The 22,061-nt window shown below is 37.2% G+C and overlaps 4 protein-coding genes across 4 annotated transcripts; 3 read left to right on the top strand and 1 right to left on the bottom strand.

Moving 5' to 3' along the window:
• The first annotated feature begins 46 nt into the window (after positions 1-46).
• LOC117924327 lies at positions 47-2,996 on the top strand. The gene is made up of 4 exons (XM_034842936.1): positions 47-564; positions 1,245-1,390; positions 1,488-1,598; positions 2,172-2,996. Exons 1-4 carry the CDS (start codon positions 63-65, stop codon positions 2,754-2,756), a joined length of 1,344 nt encoding a protein of 447 aa, XP_034698827.1. The 5' UTR covers positions 47-62; the 3' UTR covers positions 2,757-2,996.
• A 311-nt stretch (positions 2,997-3,307) lies between these two features.
• LOC117924326 (rhamnogalacturonate lyase-like) lies at positions 3,308-7,066 on the bottom strand. The gene is made up of 15 exons (XM_034842935.1): positions 6,880-7,066; positions 6,679-6,800; positions 6,458-6,508; positions 6,248-6,367; positions 6,042-6,161; positions 5,824-5,965; positions 5,567-5,737; positions 5,326-5,481; positions 4,993-5,099; positions 4,717-4,807; positions 4,491-4,632; positions 4,256-4,412; positions 4,037-4,153; positions 3,775-3,898; positions 3,308-3,600 (listed from the first exon to the last, which is right to left on the bottom strand). Exons 1-15 carry the CDS (start codon positions 6,916-6,918, stop codon positions 3,361-3,363), a joined length of 1,899 nt encoding a protein of 632 aa, XP_034698826.1. The 5' UTR covers positions 6,919-7,066; the 3' UTR covers positions 3,308-3,360.
• Positions 7,067-8,217: 1,151 nt separating this feature from the next.
• LOC117924353 (L-ascorbate oxidase homolog) lies at positions 8,218-13,169 on the top strand. Its single transcript, XM_034842965.1, has 8 exons — positions 8,218-8,511; positions 8,612-8,721; positions 9,509-9,779; positions 9,992-10,094; positions 11,572-11,917; positions 12,129-12,494; positions 12,575-12,653; positions 12,733-13,169. The coding sequence occupies exons 1-8, from the start codon at positions 8,377-8,379 to the stop codon at positions 12,943-12,945; spliced, it is 1,623 nt and encodes a 540-aa protein (XP_034698856.1). The 5' UTR covers positions 8,218-8,376; the 3' UTR covers positions 12,946-13,169.
• A 1,559-nt stretch (positions 13,170-14,728) lies between these two features.
• Positions 14,729-16,365, top strand: LOC117923322. The gene is made up of 2 exons (XM_034841575.1): positions 14,729-15,956; positions 16,277-16,365. The coding sequence occupies exons 1-2, from the start codon at positions 14,873-14,875 to the stop codon at positions 16,309-16,311; spliced, it is 1,119 nt and encodes a 372-aa protein (XP_034697466.1). The 5' UTR covers positions 14,729-14,872; the 3' UTR covers positions 16,312-16,365.
• Positions 16,366-22,061: the final 5,696 nt, after the last annotated feature.

The following is a 22,061-nucleotide window of genomic DNA, read 5'->3' on the forward strand; positions in this document are numbered from 1 at the left end:
TTCTAAGTGGGCCATACTGGACAAGATCGAAAAAAGATCCGATAAGCGCTCAATGTTTCAAAATGGCAGTGTCCCACGTACTACGATCATCTCCTTTCCGATTCCTCTGCTGCATAAACCCTAGGAAAACCCTTCATTTTCAATTCAAACCAATGTCTTGGACCTGCTCCAAATGCACATTCATAAACCCTTCTTCACAAACTTCAACCTGCCTCATCTGCTCTTCTTCTTCTTCGATACCCCAGTCTCCTTCATCTTCGTCTGCCCCATCTCCTTCAACCCCGAAATGGTCTTGCAAAGCCTGCACCTTTTTGAACCCGTATCGCAACCCCATCTGCGAAGTCTGCGGGACAAGAGCCTCAGTGTCGTCTCTGTCCAGCTTCGAGGATTTGAACTGTACGGATCCTGATGGTGAGTTGGACTCCTCAGTTGGGTCTGTGTTCTTGCCCTTGCAGCGTTGTAGTAAGAGGAAGAATCGGGACCCAGTTGAGATTGATGCCGCTGCTGGTGGATCGGGTGGGTTCGGTAGGGTTAAGTCGGCGAATAAGGCGGTGGTCGCGTTGGGTGAGCTCGATTTCTGTTTTTTTTTTCCTTGTTGGGTTGATTTCTGGGTTATGATGGGTTTCCTTTATTTTCTGTTTGAATCGTGGAAATGCCATTTTTTTTTTTTTTCTGTTTGATTGGTATTCGTGGTTTGGTTTTTGGGGTTTGATGGGTTTTTGTGTTATCATATTTTTTTAGATTTTTTTTTTTTTTTTTTTTTTTTTTTTTGCCAATCAAAAAAAAAAAAATTTTTAGATGGTAGGATGCCAATTTTCAGCTGCTCTGTTCATTATAACTGTGTTGGGTCTGTTCTGTTCTTGTATTCTTCATTTGTTTTTTGGTTAGGTTTATGGGTTTTCATATGTTTGTTTTCTTCTATTGTTTGAATGGTATAAACGTGTGCCTTTGGTATTTGTTGCATAGTCTTCACGTCTGTTTATTAGATTATATTGATTACTTCTATGCCATTTCTCCCAAGGATTGGTCTACTCATCAATTATCACATATTCTTTAGTTTACTTTGATTTTGTCGGCTTGTAGCATCAAGAAACCGTCTGCATTCTTGTTGTAAATTTATTCCAGAGGCAAATTTAGCTTTCTACATTTCTTTTTGGGTGGTGGCCCATTTTGCTCGAGTATTCAATGGGGTATCAGGGGCTTGTTAATTCCTTATTATCAATGACAAGCTGAACATGTGGCAGAGGATACTGATTCAGATTCGGTTTTGAGTTCATTAAAGATCTTGAGTTATAATGTTTGGTTTCGAGAAGACCTGGAGATGGATAAAAGGATGCAAGCACTAGGTGACCTTATTCAACTACATTCCCCAGATCTGATTTGTTTTCAGGTTTCTCTCTCTCTCTGGATCCTTTTCCTTTTTTCATATGGCACATTTTATTTAACTGTTTATTGTATTTGTTATGGGCACTTGTATTCCTCTGCAGGAAGTTACTCCAAATATCTATGACGTATTTCGGCAGTCCTGCTGGTGGAAGGTATATCGATGCTCAGTTCCAAATGAGATGGCACACCTAAGACCCTACTTTTGCATGCTGGTACCACTCTCCTGTATCATTTTTCTATCTTGGTTTAACTTGAAAATGGGATGTCCAGCCATTCCCATGCAAACGGGTGCATATGTTATGGAGTAGGATTGAGAATGTATTCGTTAATTATTAACCTATGTTGTTTTACCATGCCACAGTGCACATCCAGATACACACCTATGAATGCGATGAGACCCCTATTACATGTTTGCAACTTGTTTGATTTTTGAATCTCCTTGCCCTACGACTTGTTCTTGGGTTAAATTATGTCAATCATCTGGTCATGGGATCTTGATCTACCATATATATGTTTTGTGATGGTTAGGAAACATATAGAGAAAACAGGAAGAAGTTATTTTTCTGTTCGCATGTTAAAAAAATTTCCTTACTAGCTCTAGTAGTTGTTTTATGATATATTGTGACTGATATTTATCCAGTTGCTCCACAATGATCCTTGGATAATATTACATTCTTTTTGGCTTGTTCTGTATTTTTGTATGGTTTGTCTTCATTCACTTTAGATGTTTCTTTTGGCAAATTGATATGCTAAAGATTGTGACTTTCTATTCAAATAAAATGCAGTTAAGCAAACTCCCAGTGAAATCCTTCAGCTGTAAACGCTTCAGCAACTCTATTATGGGAAGAGAACTTTGCATTGCTGAGCTTGAAGTTCAGGCAGGCAAGCCTTTGGTTCTCGCCACCAGCCATCTCGAGAGTCCTTGCCCAGCCCCTCCCAAATGGGATCAGATGTACAGCAAGGAACGGGTGGATCAGGCAAAGGAGGCCCTTAACCTTCTGACGAAAAATCCAAACGTGATTTTTGGTGGTGACATGAACTGGGATGAGAAGTCAGATGGCCAATTTCCTCTACCTGATGAGTGGGTTGATGCCTGGGCAGATCTAAGGCCCGGAGAAAATGGATGGACATATGATACAAAGTCCAATCAGATGTTGTCTGGCAATCGGACCCTGCAAAAGCGACTAGATCGATTCATGTGCAGATTGCATGATTTCAAGATAAGTAAAATTGACATGATAGGAATGGAGCCAATACCAGGTTTATCATATTGCAAGGAGAAGAAAGTGAGGAAAGAGATCCAACAGTTGGTGCTCCCTGTTTTGCCCAGTGATCATTATGGCTTGCTTTTAACAATATCTAGCCAGTGACTTCTGTTTGATATAATGTGGAATTGCACTGAAGGTCGGTTGAGAAATGATTCTCATTTTGGTGTGATTGAACTCTTGCTGTACTTCAAAAAATACTTTATGTGCATTTTTGTATAGATGACAGATGAAATGATGCAATGCTCTTATATCCCCTTTTGGAGCATTCTTTCTGCCTTAAGTATTTACTCTTTTGTCTTTTGATGGGCGTGATATAGTTGGAGATATACTCTTTCGTATTTACTCTTTTGTCTCTTGATTTGAATTTTAGATGAGAAATTTGTCTTGTTATCCCTATTCCCTAGCATTGAATCATGGAAACCATCCAAAATTTTTTACACCCACTTCTCAAGAAGCTCATTTTCTGGGAAGCCTGAGATGGTGGGCAGTTTTGAAGGATGAGAGGAAGCAAAATTGTGACATTGGCTGTTTTGGTTAGAAAGGTGCTATCAATGAGGGGAAACTGCAGTTTTATAGCCAACTGCATATTCTGTGTACCTTCGCATTTGTTTATCAACAAGGTGAGCGGGCTCTTGAATAATAAATGAGCAATATTGAACTGAACTTTAATGCCATGTTTTTATTTTTTTGTCACTACTCGAATTATCTATGAACTTGCAGGAGCTTCTAGCCTAAGATAATCATAGAGGACTCCACAAATTGCATCTCCTCCCCTGGCCTGTGTGAGAAATAAGGAGTTGTCCCCCTTAACCAACAAAGACGAAGAAATATCAATGCTGTAAAGCCGGTACAGTCCATGAATTCCATGTCGACAAACTGTGTTGTCCATTCCTAAGTTCTGCACCTGGAACACTAGATGCTTCACATCCATGTCATTGATGTGGACCTGCAAAGAAGTATTATAGAAAAGCCTTATGAATCTGAGTGTCAAAGTGTATAACATCACTGCAGAATCAAATTAGTAGGAGGAGACGAAACATATATATATGCTTGATGAAGAAAACCAGTTGGCTTCTGTGAATTCTTGAGGATGTTTTCATACTTCTGGTAAGTTTTTTACCTGAAGATCAGTGCGGGTTGCTGATGCCATGGCCAACCTCAGCTTGTAAATCCCACTGGTTACTGAATCAAGATTAAACTTGATTTCCCATTGTGTTGGAAGATACTTATTATCTTCTCCTCTCCTGTAAAACGTTGTTTCTCTCGTCAGGGCATACAAATTAATTGAACTGCAGAATTTGAGGAAGTCATTTTGGCATACATATTATTCTGATGTTAAGTTCTCAGTTCCTCATGAGGATGGAAAGGAGAGTAGGAAAAACCTGTCTACATGAGCAAAGAACCAGTCTTTCTTTGGATCACTGACGCCTATTGTGAAAACTTGATCAGATTTGGGGTTTAGATCAGTGTATCTGTCCCACAAGCCATACTGCCTGAACCTGCACTTTCGTGGTAATATTTAACATCATCTAGGACCTTAACTGAAATGGGGCTGTTTCCCTAGCAATTTAAAGTCATCTAGAGGAGGAAAGGTTGCATACTTCTCAGGGCTGTTCAGAAATAACTTGTTGGCATACATTGGATTCACATCAGGAACATAGAAACCAATAGTTGTGCGATCTGGGAATCCGATCTGCCATACAGTTGGACCATCTCTGATGGGAACATAGGTCAAATTGCCAAGTTGTTTCTGTGACCCTGAGGAATTTCACAATGTTGGCATGCTGAAACCAAATATTGGGAGTGATTTTACTGGTAGGGAAGGGTCTTCAGTACCTGAGGAGACAGAAATGCGTGCATTATCAAGGTAATCACCAATGAAACCGGGAACCCAGCCATGAAGTCCATAAGCTCCTGGGATAACATTCTTGATGGTGAAGTTTCCATTCAAATCGGTTTGCACCCAGAATTGATAACCCTACAAGCACACAAAAGCTGGAATGTTTGAACTCACTAGTCTGTATTCTATAAGCATTGCTTTACGGCAAAGGTAGTCAGTCACCTTGCTTTCTGTTTGCCAGGATCCTTCAGTTGTTGCAACTGATAGACCAACATATCCATACTTAGCAGGGACAAGAGAACTAGAAACAAACCTGCAATTTGACATTCATATTGACAAGGAATACCCGGTTAATCCTAGGACTAATTGAACTGTGAAAGTAAGTTAAGGGTTTGGTATCCCAAATGGGGTTGGAAAACTATTTTCAGGAAGCATGAGAACAACAGAAAAAGATGTTTTGCAGATATGCAAGCCTCAAGGTCAAGAAAAGTTTATTACCTGTCTTGGACCAGCAGTCTCCCTGAAACTGAACCGCGTTCTTTAGAAGTAAAGTAATAGGGTGATGAGACAAAATCATACGGCCATGCTGCCTCCTCCAACAGCCTCTAGGATGAGCCAAGCATGAAAAAAAAAGAACACCCTCATGTTTTAAGCTACATTACTTGATTAGTTAGATTAGAAAATATGGAACTTGAGAACAAGGCCAGAGATCGTGTATGCTGCAAGTGTAGAAATATATCAAACAGTTGATTCTATTCCCCTGTATTTCATTTTCTCTGCTACAGATTTGACAGTATATCAAGTCATTTTTAAGGACAAGGACTTAATTACCTGTTTCTTAGCATCTAGCCATAAGTTGTATGCATTTGATATATTTGGGGTAGAATTAAGGTATACGAAGAAGGGGCCAAAGACCTTCCTCCATGTCTCCCCGTCTTTGAAATGAGCCATTATATCCTCTCCAATATAATGAGTTCCATGGAACATCTGATAACCAAAAAGTGAAGTCTTTTTAGGAGGATGGCAACCTTCATTTCCTTTTAAGTAATTTACAATGGAAATTGGTTCTTACAGCAAGGCAAGCAGGACCAGTGTGGACAGTGAGGTTTTGCTTGGTAGGCCCCCCGTTACGAAACTCATGGCTGGGGAAGATGACCCAGAATCCAACAACAGGGCTAGAACTTATCCAGCCATGGACTCCTCCATCCTTGTTGTCCATGGAGTACTGGTACTTATCATCAACCTGCACACAAGATGACCAAGTTCCTTGATCAGTCTGAAATCAGAACACATAGACAAAGAGACACATTCACATTCTTTTATCATCACCTCGCCTTTGAGATGCGGATTAATGGGGTTCACAAGCAGAACTGATTCAGGTACAATCAGCTTTTTGCCTCTGTTCTGAAGAAGATCCTCTGGCATGGGCATTACCCTCTGCTTCTCATCTGAGATGGCCATGTAGTGGAACCTATCCCAATTTCACATGGAACAAAAACAACGTAAATAGAGAGAGTTCTCAAGCTTTCTCAAGAGGTAAGCCTTACCTTTCTTGTCTCAACTTGAACACCATCCTTGTCTGAGCAACGTCAAAAGCGCGGCATCCTGGGGGTAACTCATATATTGCATAGCAGTAGAAGCCTGAAACACCAGCCCTCAGTATATACCTAAAAGAGAGAACAAATATTGAGTATGTCCATAGAGTTTCAGTAACATTAACCAAAGGAAAACACATAGTTTCATGATATAAAACCTCAAGTCAATACTGAGTGGCAGTCTGATGCCTGAAGTGGATGGATCATAAGTACTCCTGAATGAAACCTCTATACTCTCATTACTGGAATGAACAACACTATAGTCATCCCCTTTGATTCTGTGTCATAATACAAGCAATCGAGTCTCAGTTTATGTGTTTAACAGCGAAGAAACTGACACCAAATCCTGAAGGAAAGTAGAAGCGTACAATTGGTATCTGTCCTGGCCTCCAGGCAAGCTCCAGTTGATGTCCCAATACCTGCAGAATTCATGAAATGTCTCAAGGATCACACACCATTTTCTATTCTTTTCTGAGTGGCCTCAGAGGTTTTCTTCAACATCATATGCTCTTAAATCTTTGACGGAAAATCCTGGATTCAAACCCCTTTATACTTTTGTGTTATACGTATACATAGTTTTGAATGTTACCCTCTGTTAGTTTCACTTGACTTGAGGTCTAAAAGATTGTCCATTCCTCCATACTTGATGCCAGTCAAGAATCCTTGTGGCCTCAGTATTGTGAGTTTCACCAACCCATTGTCCAGCATGACCTACACCAAATGTGAAATATGAGAGAGAAAGAGAGAGAGAGAGAGAGAGAGGGAATGAGTCATGGAGGTTTTGGCCTACATAGGAGCCTTGGGAGCTTAAGCTCAGGATCTTTGCCATAACAGAAGATTGACAGTATTTGCCTATCTTTTCTTGTTCTTCTCTCTGAGCATGCTACATAGGAGATGAGCAGTGAGGTTGAAGGGGGATTGTTTGAAGGACAACTGGTCGTTGGTAACTATGAGAACTGACTGGAGATTCCTATACTACTCTTCTTGTCTTGTTGGTATTATTACCAATTTATTTGTGTGTTTTTCAAGGCATTATAATCATGTTTTAGGTATTTCTTGTTCGTGTCACCAATTTGATTCTTACATTTGGGACTTCTACACTTCATGTACCCTAATTCAGCCCCATATTTACATACATGATAAGTTAATCATATAGGTAATGGACCATCCATATTAAACTAACTTATAATTTTCTAGATTAATTAATAGATCAATAATATATTGAAACATACTCTCATCTAAAACCGATACAATAAAGTTAGAGGTGATTTGCTTTTGATCAAGTGTATAGGATAGGAGCCCATTTAAGAATGATTTTGAGAAAGTTAGAAGTACATTATTATAGACATCCGATGCGTTGATAAACTTCTAAAAAATCATTTAAAGTGATTATAGATGATCATTTGATCAATAATTCATCTTAAATTTATTTTTTTGTTATATCGGGAACTATTAAAAATACTTTTTTATAATTTTTTTTTATTATGTCGAAATACGTAATGACTCTTCTTAAATGCATTCATAACAAAAGCATTTTAACATAGTCACCCCTTAAAGAGTGCTAAACGCGCCTAGCGTGATGGGTTGGTATGGCAAGTGGGCCTTTAGGCTAGACTATAAATTTTATCCCTGCAGCAAACGGAATCCTAGGCCTACGTATTTAATAAAACTTGAACACTAAGACGTGACAATGTTTGATTTGGTTCCTTTGTTTTATACATCTAAAAACTCTTGAGCTTTAATACTCAAATGAAGCTTTGGGTTAAGACTTAAGAGCATGGATTCCAATGATCTAATGGGGCTTGAGTTTGGGTTGAGTATCGATGTGAATCTTCTTTCGGATTGGACAGAAACTTTTTCATAAAAGTAAGCCTCTTTTAATGGAGACTTCTGATTATTGCCATTTATAAAATTAAATTGTTATATAAGAGGAAGACTAGGTGATTTCCATGCACCTCCGACACACTAGATTACCACTGCACTGTAATCATGTGAAAGGGGCAATCACGTCATTCCAGGAACTTGATACCCTTTTCAGAAGTATTGACGGTCCGATTTGACCCTCGTCATGTACGGACGGTCCACGTTCAGTGACTCTGCTATTTCTACAGCCTTCACGGCCACACTCTGTCTTACACTCCACACTGACATCTAGCTCACAAGCCAGCTCTCTCTGCTCCCACAAGAGAACAAAATAGAGAGAAAAGAGGGAGCCCAACTGGGTTTTCTACTTCTCTCTTCCACCCAAAACCCATTGGAGATTTGATAAGAGAAGAGAAAGAAGATAATGAGAGACCTCTGTTTCTTCACTATCTTCATTCTGGGTCTTCTTCTTCATGGAGTTCATGGAGAAGACCCATACAGGTTCTACACTTGGAAAGTCACCTACGGAGATATCTACCCTCTGGGTGTCAAACAACAGGTGCTTTCTCTTTTCTCTCTCTTTCTCATTTGAAGCTCTGTTTTTTTTTTTTTGTCATTTTTTTCTTGAACATTTTGATTGAATGTGGGAAGTGGAACAGGGGATCCTCATAAATGGGCAGTTTCCGGGGCCTCAGATCGATGCTGTTACCAACGATAACTTGATTATCAGTGTATACAACTACTTAAGAGAGCCTTTCCTCATTTCTTGGTACAAATCTTCATTCTTTCCCTTACTTTACATGAAAGCTGGTTTCGGTCCCGTTTGGTTTCCGGGAAAAGAAAACCTCAGAATGCTGAAGAGAGAGGAAAGCCTTCTCCCGGGAACCAAACAGCGCCGGATGTGATTTTACGTTGGTAGTAGATCTACTATTGTCCCTACGATGGGGGAGGGCTATTTTGTGAAAAACATCTTGGAAGAGCGGGGTGGAATGGTAATTTTACGTAGACGATAATTTTTGAAACTTTCTTTTTTCCGCGGCTGTCGGGATGGGCGCGCGTGACAGCATACGTGTGGGCCTTTCTGGAATCTCTGATTGGGTGTCTCGCATCCCATGATAGTGAGGTGTTCCCGTCATGGAATCGCACTTCCCACATCTAGATCTCGTTGTTTTCTTAATTTTTAATTTGCATATCATGATTGAGCACGTGGGTGAACGTGATTGGAAAGATCTTTTGGGAAAAGTTTTCATTTTATTAGAAAAAAATTCAAAATTAATATATTTAAAAAAAAAACTAAATCATAGATGGAATGATACCCATGAAATAAGAGTGTGATTATATTTAAGTTGACTTAACTTAAATTATACTTAAGTAGCTTAAGTTATTAAATATCTGATTGGGTAAGCGCATTGATGACCCACCAGAGCACGGTGCCCTGGTGGGCCTCTCTGCGCATCATTCAATGTCGAGCATGGAGTGGTGGGCACTGGACACTAAGGAGGATAGAGTAGGAAAGCTAGAGAAAAGGTGTGAAATTTGACTGTGTTACTGGGCAGGAGTGGATTACAGCAGAGGAGGAACTCATGGCAAGATGGAATGTATGGAACCAACTGTCCGATTCCTCCGGGAAGGAACATGACCTATGCTCTTCAAGTGAAGGACCAGATTGGTAGCTTTTTCTACTTCCCCTCCCTTGCATTCCACAAGGCTGCTGGGGGATTTGGTGGCATCAGAATCTTGAGCCGTCCTCGCATTCCTGTGCCTTTTCCTGCTCCTTCTGGGGATTTCACCGTGCTGGCTGGGGACTGGTTCAAGAGAGATCACACTGTGAGTATTCCATATGGTCAACATCAGGGTTGCAACCCGGGTAGTCCAACCCAAATTAACTTAAACCAATGTCTAATTCGAGATATTCAATTCAGCGTCCAACAATTTCTAACTTTTAAAACTCGGGTTAGACTTGAATTGTCACGGTGTTTTACTATCTCCATTTTTTTGTGGTTTTCACTCTGATTGTTTCTGCATGTTTGGCGTTACAGGTGTTGAAAGGAATCTTGGACAGAGGCCACAATCTTCCTTTCCCCGATGGGCTTCTCATCAATGGCCGTGGGTGGAATGGATACACATTCCAAGTTGATCAAGGTGTGTCCTGTGAACTTCCCACTGAATGTTAGCTTCTAAATGATTTGTTGGATTTTTTATAAGAGTGTGGTACTTTTAAATATTAATTTTTAAATTATCATAATAGGAAAAATAATTTCAAATTTACGGTAAGTTTTGTCAGGTAGAAGGGAATGATATTTTCTTTTTCTTTATGAAATTGGAAATCATATTTTCACCAAAAATATATATATATATATATATATATATATATATATATATATATATATATATATATATATATATATATATAAAATTAACTAATCAATTCAATAGACGATTTCAAAAAATAAATAAATTGGATGGTCTCTTCAAGAGACGATTTCTCAAAAAAAAAAAAAAAAAAAAAATTAAGTGGAATCGTAAATGATTTCCAAAAAAAAAAAAAAAAAAAATTAAGCAAATTGGAAATCGTTTTTTGAAGAGACGATTTTTAAAAAATAAAAGTGAAAATCGTCTTTAGAAGAAACGATTTAAAAAAAAAAATAATAATTGGAAATTGTCTCTTGAAGAGATGATTTCCACCAAAAATAAAATAAAATTTTAGTAAATTAAAAATCGTCTCTTCAAAAAAAAAGAAAATTAAGTGGAAATCGTTTCCACAATATGAAATTTTCTCTTTAAGAGACGATTTCCATAAAAAATTTAAAATAAAATAAAATTTAATATATATTATAATACAATTAATTATTTATAATATATATTTATAATAAAATTTAATTTTAGCAAATAAAATGAATTAATTTTATAATATATATTTATAATAATTGTATAAGTATAATTAGTTTTTTAATTCCAAATTGGATTTATAATATATTTTTATATTAAATTATATTATTTATTTTTATAATATATAGATAATTAATTGTATTATAATATATATTAAATTTTATTTTATTTTTAATTTTTGGTGGAAATCGTCTCTTCAAGATACGATTTTCGATTTCTAATTTTTTTATTTTTTTTATTTTTTTTATTTTTTTTTAAGAGACGATTTCCAATTTACTAATTTTTTTTTAAAAAAAATTGTTTCAAGACGATTTTCACTTTTTTTTTTTTTTGGAAATAATCTCCTTAAGAAATGATTTTCAATTTACTTAATTTTTCTTATATTTTTTGGGAATTGACTTTCAATTTGCTTAATTTTTTTTACTTTTTTTGGGAAATCGTCTCTTCAAGAGACGATCCAATTTTTTTTAATCGTTTCAATTTTTGATTGGTAAACTTTTTATATATATATATATATATATATATTTTGTGGAAATCATCTTTTCAAGATACGATATCCAACTTTATAAAGAAAACAAATATTCTTCTCTCTTATCTGACAAAAACTACCATAGATTTAAAATTATTTTTCCTACTACGATAATTTAAGAATTATGTTTTTAAATAATCGTACTCTTATCAAAAACCCATAATTTGTTTGAGACCTCTCTCTTCGAATGCCCATTTGCAGGGAAGACGTACAGGTTTAGGATTTCGAACGTGGGGCTTACAACGTCGATAAACTTTAGAATTCAGGGGCACAAGATGAAGTTGGTGGAGGTAGAAGGATCGCATACGCTCCAGAACACCTACTCTGCCCTCGACATCCATCTGGGGCAGTCCTATTCTGTCTTGGTCACAGCCGATCAGCCCCCACAGGACTACTACGTAGTCGTTTCCTCGCGCTTCACTAGTCCTGTGCTAACCACAACAGCCATTCTTCACTACAGTTGGTCGACCAAGGGCCTCTCCGGTCCTCCCCCTGGTGGACCGACCATTCAGGTTGATTGGTCCCTCAACCAGGCTAGGTCTATCCGGTAATGTTCATTACAAAGCTGATAAGTCTTCAGTTTGTACTAAAATCATTCATGAAATGTAAAGACTTGCCCCAAATCATCTAAATATTGTCTGTTTTAGGTTTAAACCATAAGAATCCCTTGAATGTAGAGTGGGCAATATTTACACAGTTTCAAATGGGTCATTATATGAAATCTGATGTTTCTTTGTGTTCATTCTCTATCAAATCAGTTGGAACCTGACAGCAAGCGGGCCTAGGCCGAACCCCCAAGGCTCCTACCACTATGGATTGATCACAACCAGCCGAACAATCACGCTTGCAAACTCTGCTCCTATGATTAATGGCAAGCAGAGGTATGCTGTCAACAGCGTCTCGTTTGTTCCTGCAAGTACCCCGCTGAAACTCGCGGACTACTTCAAGATCCCTGGGGTCTTTAACCTTGGGAGCATTCCCAGCTACCCTACCTGGGGAAATGGTTACCTCCAGACCTCTGTAATGCATGCTGACTTCAGATCCTATGTTGAGATTGTCTTCCAAAACTGGGAGGACACTGTCCAGTCATGGCACATTGATGGCTATTCCTTCTTTGTCATGGGGTAAGCTTCTTCTTGCCTGATCCTATGTATGATTTTGTTTCTGTCCTTCTAAAGATACTGCATTTTTTGGGGATTATCAGAATGGATGGAGGGCAGTGGACGCCTGCAAGTAGAGCAAGCTACAATCTGAGAGACACGGTTGCTCGTTGCACTGTTCAGGTATAAAAAAAACCTGAGTATTTTTCAACTCCATAGTAGTGTAGAGCAGAGCTTCATTGATGTCTTTGATTGGGGCCAGGTTTATCCCAAGGCATGGACTGCAATCTACATGGCTCTGGACAATGTAGGTATGTGGAATGTAAGGTCTGAAAACTGGGCTAGGCAGTACCTGGGACAGCAGTTCTATCTTAGGGTTTTCTCCCCAGCAAATTCATGGAGAGATGAATTACCAATCCCAAAGAATGCTCTTCTCTGTGGCCGGGCATCAGGCCGCCACACCCGACCTCTTTGAAACCAGCCAGACCCCGGATTGTCACAAGAGGGTGACATGGTTGCAGGGTGTGAGCTAAGATGAGAGTTTACCCCATTGTAAGTGCTCAACTTGAGCATTGAGTTTAGTCTATTTTTGTGCCAAGAGTTCCCCATTTCTATGTAGTTCTCTGATTGAATCCATTATCAACTAATTTTTCGTCCACGTAGAAAAGAAAAGAGCATTATTTGATGATTTTTTTTGGATGGATTTTTGGTTATATTTTAATTAAGGGTATGTATGGTTGGGTTCAGTTTTGATTAAAATCTAGTTAAGGTTAGTTTGAATTGAACTGATAAAATTTAAAGACACAACCGATTGATTCGGTTTGGTTCATGAACACAATAATCCACTAAATTGGTTTAAGTTCAGTTCAATTCAGTACGATAAAAAAACCAAGTATGTTTTTGGTTGATTTGAGATATCTGGGAAAGAGCTTAAAAGTGCGTTTGGTGGTAATTTTAGGAAACGCTTTTGATATTTTTAATACTTGAAAATCAAAATTTTCAGTGTTGAAAATACTAGAAAAACTTATTAAAATCGTTATCCAATGCATTCTTAATCACTCATTCTTCTTGACTTCCAATAAATAATAATTATAAGTTTTAAAATTATAATAATGTATAACTAGATTCATGGTAAAATAAGAAGGGTGAATTGATTGGCCAAATAGTTTATTCAAAAATAATAAAAAAATTATTTTAATTAATATTGTAAACCATGAAAATGCATAAATTGTAAATTATGTTGATTCCATTTGAATATAATACAACATATCTAATTGAATATGCTACCTTAAAATATCATATTCATAAGATATATATATCCAAAGATATCATATCCCATTGAAAATCATATTCTAAGATATACATATCATATCTTAATGAATATGATATCTTAAGATATACATATCATATCCTATCCCCACAATCAAACGTAACCTCATGGTTTAAAATAAAATATAATTTTTTTTTTATTTGCTATGTTTATTAAACCGTTGTATCCTTTCGTCTATTCATACTAAGTCTTTAAGCCCATGACCAATCACTTACTATTTTTTCCAAAAGGAGGAGAGGACATTTTAAAAGCATACACAAAGCTTATTTCTTTGTACAATGAGATCATGGTAAAAATGATAAAAAAAAACAAAGGAAATTTCAACTCAAGGGAAGAGGATTCATTCACACATTCTGAGCATAATAATTATGACCACAATCACCTAAACAGTCAAATAACAAAGAAAGATGAACAACATACAACTACATCATCGACCAATTAGCTTTATATGGTAGTAAAGTAACTTGTCCACCATATGGAAAATCAAATCATCTTATTATTGATTGTTGATATAAATTTGATTATTATTTTTTTCCAATATCTTGCTACTTTAATACCATGCACAAGCTTGGTGCATTTGGCAACCGAAGTGATTTTTTCTTTTAGTTTCTTTTGAAACTGTTGGAAATCAAGCCCACGTCGCCTTCCATCCTGTGCGTTCCTCCCCATATTTAGCATCCTCTGTTTACTTCCCTAAATTAGTGAAATATACTGCCTTTATTATAATTGATTTAGGAGTAATTCTAGCAAGGTAGTTTATTCACTTTCCATGTAAGAGTTTATTCTCTTTCCATGTAATAGTTTATTCACTTTCCATGTAAGAGTTTATTCTCTTTCCATGTAAGGGAAATTCCGTCCGGTGATAGTATACCAGTCCGGAATTGTCTCATATCTGTAGGCTATTTATTTATGCTTTCTTTCATTGTAATAAGAGTATCATAGAATGAATTGAGTCTATGTTCCTCCATAGTTAGTCTTCAAATTCTTCATGGTATCAGAGCAGGTTTAATCCTGTCTCATCGTCTTCATCTTTAGTCAGTTTTTTTTCTACTCAATTCTATTCTTCTAGGTTATGCCTAAATACGGTCCAGCCTTTGGAATGGCTACCAACTCATCATCCTCTACTTCTGATATCATCATCTCATCGTCTTCATCCTCTCATCAAATGGAAACCTCTCATCTGCCAATCACAGCCCATAAACTGAATGGGCAAAATTATTTGCAATGGTCTCAATCCATATTAATGTTTATACGGGGAAAGGAGAAAGATGACTACATCACCGGAGCTTCGGCGGCACCAGAAACCACAGCATCAACCTACAAGAAGTGGATAGCAGAAAATAATATGGTCATGTCCTGGCTAGTCAACTCTATGACCCCTGACATTGGTGAAAATTTTCTGTCATTTGATACTGCCAAAGAAATCTGGGACATTGCAAAAGAAACTTTCTCAGACAAGGAAAACACATCTGAAATCATCCAGATTGAAGGCATCCTCCACGATTTGCGTCAAGGAAACCTTACGGTAACTGAATATTTCAATACTCTTACTCGTCTATGGCGTCAACTTGATACGTTTGAGGTTCATAACTGGAATTGTGTTACAGATGGTTTGTTGTATAAAAAGATTGTCGAAGGGAAACGTGTGTTTAAATTTTTGTTAGGTTTGAACAAAAATCTTGATGAAATCAGAGGAAGAATCATGGGAGTAAAACCTCTACCTAGCCTCAGAGAGGCATTCTCTGAAGTGCGTCGTGAAGAAAGTCGGAAAAATCTCATGATGGGATCCCATCAACAACTGAATATGGCAGAAAGCTCGGCTCTTAAGACTCAATTCGCTCCTTTTGACAACCGTCAAAAAATTAAAGGAGGTAGACCTTGGTGTGATCATTGCAGAAAGCCGAGACACTCAAGAGAAACTTGCTGGAAGATTCATGGAAAGCCAGTAGATTGGAAGCCACGTCAACCACTTGAGAAAGAAGGACGAGGCAATCATGTGGCTACCGATGAACAATCGCCACAACCTGAAGCTAGCCCTTTTAATAAGGAGCAAATGGAGATGCTTCAGAAACTACTGTCTCCTCTTTTGTCAGTACAGTCACAAACTGGCTCATCTTCCAACCAGCTCATTGGTTCCGGAACCTTGGCTCACAAAGGTAATTTTTTGAGTGCCTTTACTGTTGGTAAGAAACGTAAAAAACCTTGGATCGTGGACTCAGGAGCATCTGATCATATGACGGGAGATGCGACAATTTTTGATACATATAGCTCATGTCCAAATAATTTAACAGTCCGAATAGCAGATGGTTCACTATCAAAGGTTGCCGGAACAGGTTCAGTTGTGCTATCAAGGGATCTTACTCTCAACTCTGTTCTCCTTGTTCCTAACTTGGACTGTAATCTATTGTCAATTAGTAAACTCACTAAGGAAAAGAGGTGTATTACTAATTTTTCCTCCACTCACTGTGAATTTCAGGATTTGGATTCGGGGAAGACGATTGGCAATGCTGAGGAATGCTCTGGACTCTACATCCTTAAGGAGCTCCATGATCCACAAGAACAACCTCAAATGGCAGTTGGTAGTAATTCTTTTTCGGTTTCATGTCAAAATAACGATAGTGCAATTATGTTGTGGCACTATCGCTTAGGTCATCCAAATGTTATGTATCTCAAGCATTTATTTCCTTCATTATTTCATAAAAATCCAAAATCCTTTGAGTGCGAAATCTGTCAATTATCAAAGCAAGTCCGGTCTCATTTTCCCATTCAACCCTATAAAGAGTCTAGTCCATTCTCAATGATTCATAGCGATATCTGGGGTCCGTCAAGAATAAAAGATGTAACTGGTACTAGGTGGTTTGTCTCATTCATAGATGATCACACTAGATTAACTTGGGTATTCCTCATGAAAGAAAAATCTGAAACGAGTCAAATTTTCAAAAATTTTAAAAATATGATTCAGACCCAATTCCAGTCAAAAATACAAATTCTAAAGTCTGATAATGCTAGGGATTATTTCAACTCCATTCTAGGAGAATTTCTAGCACAAGAAGGGATAGTTCACTTAAGTTCATGTGTTGATACCCCACAACAAAACGGAATCGCTGAAAGGAAAAATAGGCATTTGTTAGAGGTGGCTAGATCACTAATGTTCTCCATGAATGTTCCAAAATTATTCTGGGGGCAAGCTGTCCTTACGGCAGCCTACCTCATCAATAGGATGCCGTCTAGGGTACTAAAATTCCAAACACCTTGTCAAACACTCCTAAAATCCTTTCCGACTACTCGTCTCATCTCCACCGTCCCACCCAAAATTTTCGGGTGCTCTGTTTTTGTTCATATCAATCAACAACATCGAAGTAAACTTGATCCTAGGTCACTCAAGTGCATCTTTCTTGGGTATTCTTCAAATCAAAAAGGGTATAAGTGTTACTCTCCGGTCACAAGAAAATTCTACAATTCAATGGATGTCACATTTTTTGAAACCCAGCCTTACTATCCCAAAAACGATATTCAGGGGGAGAATTCAACTCAGGAATATCAATTTTGGGATCTTGAGTCATTTAGTGAGCCACCCATCATCACTGAAAATCACATTCCTCCAGAGTCATTTAATCAGCCCGAGTCCATTGTTGACTTGTGGGATAAGGAGCACATCCAAGAGGAAACGGAGGAAGGAGCACTTTCTCAACAAACCCATGAGGCTGAACCGGGTCCTAATCCAAGCAAACTTCCAGGTAACAACGCTCCTGATGGTACTGTTGATTCCGAGTTAGAAAATGATATTCTTAATATGCCCATAGCTTGGAGGAAAGGAATTCGATCATGCACTCAGCATCCCATTGGAAATTTTATTTCTTATGATAAGCTATCACCTACGTTTCGTGCATTCACTTCTAGCATCACAGAGATACAAGTTCCTTGGAATATTCAGGAAGCTTTCAAGTATCCTAAGTGGAAGGCGGCAGTCGATGAGGAAGTTCGGGCGCTGGAAAAGAATGGTACGTGGGAAATTACTGACCTCCCAAGAGGTAAGAAACCAGTTGGGTGTAAGTGGATTTTCACAGTAAAGTACAAGGCAGATGGTAATGTGGACAGGTATAAGGCTCGGTTGGTTGCCAAAGGATTCACCCAATCCTATGGCATTGACTATCAAGAAACTTTTGCTCCAGTTGCCAAGCTCAATACTGTTCGTGTACTTTTATCCTTGGCAGTTAATCTCGATTGGTCACTTCACCAACTTGATGTGAAGAATGCCTTCCTCAATGGTGACTTAGAGGAAGAAGTTTACATGGACATTCCTGCTGGACTTGAGACGACATCAAACTTCAACAAGGTTTGCAGACTCCGAAAATCCTTGTATGGTCTCAAACAATCTCCCAGGGCCTGGTTTGAACGGTTCACTAAGGTAGTGAAAGGGTACGGATTCGTTCAATGTCAATCTGATCACACATTATTTGTGAAACACTTCCCAGAAGGGAAGCTGGCAATTATCATTGTATATGTGGACGACATAATTTTGACAGGTGATCATGAAGAGAAAATTGACTTACTTAAAAAATTACTGACAAAGGAATTTGAGATCAAGGATCTTGGAAACCTCAAGTACTTTCTCGGAATGGAGATTGCTAGGTCAAAGAAAGGTATAGCAGTCTCACAACGCAAATACGTTCTGGACTTATTGAATGAAACAGGAATGCTAGGATGCAAGCCGGCAGAAACACCTATGGATACAACTGTCAAATTGGAAGAAAGTGATGGAAGTACGCCAGTTGATAAAGGAAGATATCAACGTCTTGTGGGGAAACTCATCTATCTTTCTCATACAAGGCCAGACATCGGCTTCTCCGTTAGTGTGGTAAGTCAATTCATGAATAATCCAACCGAAAAACACATGACTGCTGTGATCAGAATATTGAGGTACCTCAAGATGACACCAGGAAAGGGTCTCTTCTTTCAAAGAACAACAAAGAAAGAGATTGAGATTTTTTCAGATGCAGATTGGGCAGGTTCAGTGACTGATCGGAGATCAACTTCAGGCTATTGTTCATTTGTTTGGGGGAACTTGGTTACATGGCGAAGCAAGAAACAGTCAGTGGTAGCTCGTAGCAGTGCTGAGGCAGAATTTCGTGCTATGGCACAAGGTATCTGCGAGGGAATCTGGTTGAACAGGCTGTTAGAAGAATTACGGGTTCCATTGAAGCATCCCATGATGTTATACTGCGACAATCAAGCTGCCATCAGTATCGCTAAGAATCCGGTTCATCATGATCGAACTAAACACGTGGAGATAGATCGACACTTTATCAAGGAAAAGATTGAAGAAGGAGTTTTCAAAGTCAGCTACACTCCGACAAACTGTCAAACGGCTGACATTCTCACAAAAGCTCTTGCTCGAGTTAACTTCGAAGATCTGACAGGAAAACTTGGAATGATCAACATCTACAACGCGGCTTGAGGGGGAGTGTTGGAAATCAAGCCCACGTCGCCTTCCATCCTGTGCGTTCCTCCCCATATTTAGCATCCTCTGTTTACTTCCCTAAATTAGTGAAATATACTGCCTTTATTATAATTGATTTAGGAGTAATTCTAGCAAGGTAGTTTATTCACTTTCCATGTAAGAGTTTATTCTCTTTCCATGTAATAGTTTATTCACTTTCCATGTAAGAGTTTATTCTCTTTCCATGTAAGGGAAATTCCGTCCGGTGATAGTATACCAGTCCGGAATTGTCTCATATCTGTAGGCTATTTATTTATGCTTTCTTTCATTGTAATAAGAGTATCATAGAATGAATTGAGTCTATGTTCCTCCATAGTTAGTCTTCAAATTCTTCAGAAACTTTATACAAGAGTATATGGATGAGTTATACAACCCAACCCAAATGCCAATATTGTCCAAACAACACCTTATATTCTAAAAGATGCTTTCAATGATATTTGTACGTAGCTAAAGAATTTTCAACCATGGTGGCCAACTCCCGTGAACCAGAGAGTCCATCTCAGCCTTCAATCATAAAACTAATAGAAACTGGTGAAGAGTAATTGAGCAATGAATGCAAAAGCAAAGCAATTTTGGCCATACCCCATGGGACACAGGCAGGGCCGGTAAAAGAAACGGATGAGCATCCACAATATTCAGACAGTTCCCTTCATCCTCTCGTCCTCATTATTCCATCTTACGCCATCCTCCACACCTGTCCACACTTCTAGCTATCCCTCCACATAATATTCCCTCCCCCATCCCCCACCTCTAAACCACTTCTGCACTGCAGTTTTTACACATTCTCTCTCTCTGCAGATGCCTCATCCCCCACATCCCGACACCCAGACCTGATTTCAGCCATTTTGGCTCTTCTCTATCCGAATACCATCCATACTTCACGCCCACTCAACATGCACCCATTACCCACCAGTGGACGTGTCGAGAGCGCATGTCGAGTTGGCGTACGTGTCGGCATATGTCAGGGAGGGAGTGGGCGTAGAAGGAAGACTGAATGGGAATGAGAGTAGGCATGTTTTGAAGTTTCCATTGTGTTCTTTCGAGGAAAAAGTCTAGGCGGAATAAGAGGAGCTTTGGTCTTCGGAATGAGGACGTATGAATTTGGAGGAATTTTTGGTATGTTTCCTCTGGGACTTGCATTCGTTATGTCATCTTTTTAGTTCCTTTTGGCCCCCTTTCGGGTGTGTGATTAGGCCCTTTTTTTTTTCTTTTCTTTTCTTTTTTTTTTCCAAAAAAAATGGTAATAATTTTTTAATTAACCAATTAAAGGCAAACCTGTTATGTTTTTACTTACAAAATAATTCTTTTTTTTTTACATAAATATCTTACATAATTTTAATTATTTACATATAAATCTTAAAAGAAAATCTTATTTTTATTAAAAAATAATATTTTTTTTTGTTAAAAATAAATTAAAAAATAGAGAGTAAAGATTTCCAAATTTGGATATATTCTTTTAATCAAATAATTAATTATTTTTCATAATTTCAGGTTTTTTTTAATGCCTTTTTCTTCTTTTTTTCTTTTTGTGAGGAAGGTTGACATGCATTAGAAGGAACTTTATCGATTTTCAAAACAATTTTTTTTTTTAATGAATGTTTTAAAATTTTCATAAGTGGGTTGAAGAAGTTATACGATGACATCATTTCAAAAAATTCTTGGATTTGTTTTATCAAAGTGAACCATAATGGTCAAATGAGTGATCAATGATTAAAATGTAACTTATGAAGATAAAGATAAATATCAATTCCTTTCTTTAAAAGCCCAATTTCCCATAAATCTTTTTACTAAGAATACATTTAACAATAATTTTTAAAAATATTTCTAATTTTTTAATACTTAAAAAATAAAATTTTTGTTAAAATGATTAAAAACAATTCTTAAAATTATTGTGAAATGCACTTCAATGGAGTGTTATTTAAGTTATATAATAAATATCTCTTATAATTTTTGTGAAAATTTTAAGTTAATTCATATTTTATTAATTATTATTGGGAATATTAAAAATATATTACCCAGTATCTACTTTGACATATTAAATTATCATCATGTTGGAAAAATTTTACCTAGTAATATTTGAGTAAACTTATTTATTATTACCTTATTCTTTAAATAAGACATGATAATGTGTTCTATTAACTCGGGTCTATCTTGTTGTGTGGTAATATTTAATAAACCTAACTTGTTAAGTTTTATTATTTATGTAATACATACTAATTATGTATTTTACTTAATCATACTCCTTCATTATCATATGATATATATACAATAATATGATTTAAAATAATTGAAAATACAATGAAAAGTTTCTATTTGAAGATAAAAATTAATGCGGTAACGCATCGTTTCATGAATTTTGAAAAAAAATAATCAAAATATAAAATAGTTGACAAAGAAAAGAATGCTTTTTTTTTAAAGATAAGAAATTAATGCAGTAACGTATCATATTTCATAAATAATAAAAATAATAATCATAATAAGGTGAAAAATTAATGCGAATATGATTTCATAAACTATTAGCAAAATCATTGAAAAAAAGTAAAAGTTTCTATTAGAAGATAAGAAATTAATACTGTAATCCGGTCCGATTTCTTAATCAATTGAGCATTCTGTACGAGCAAATGTGTTATTTTTTTAAAAGATAGAGGTGCCCAAAATTATGACCAACATTTTTCTCCCCTTTGGAAGGCAAAGAATGTTGTTGAGAGGCCAAAGAATGTCCAAAAAAGTAATATAAGCAAGAATAATTTTTTGGATGTTT

This window comes from Vitis riparia, chromosome 10 (genome assembly GCF_004353265.1).
Source record: "Vitis riparia cultivar Riparia Gloire de Montpellier isolate 1030 chromosome 10, EGFV_Vit.rip_1.0, whole genome shotgun sequence".
NCBI lineage: Eukaryota > Viridiplantae > Streptophyta > Magnoliopsida > Vitales > Vitaceae > Vitis > Vitis riparia.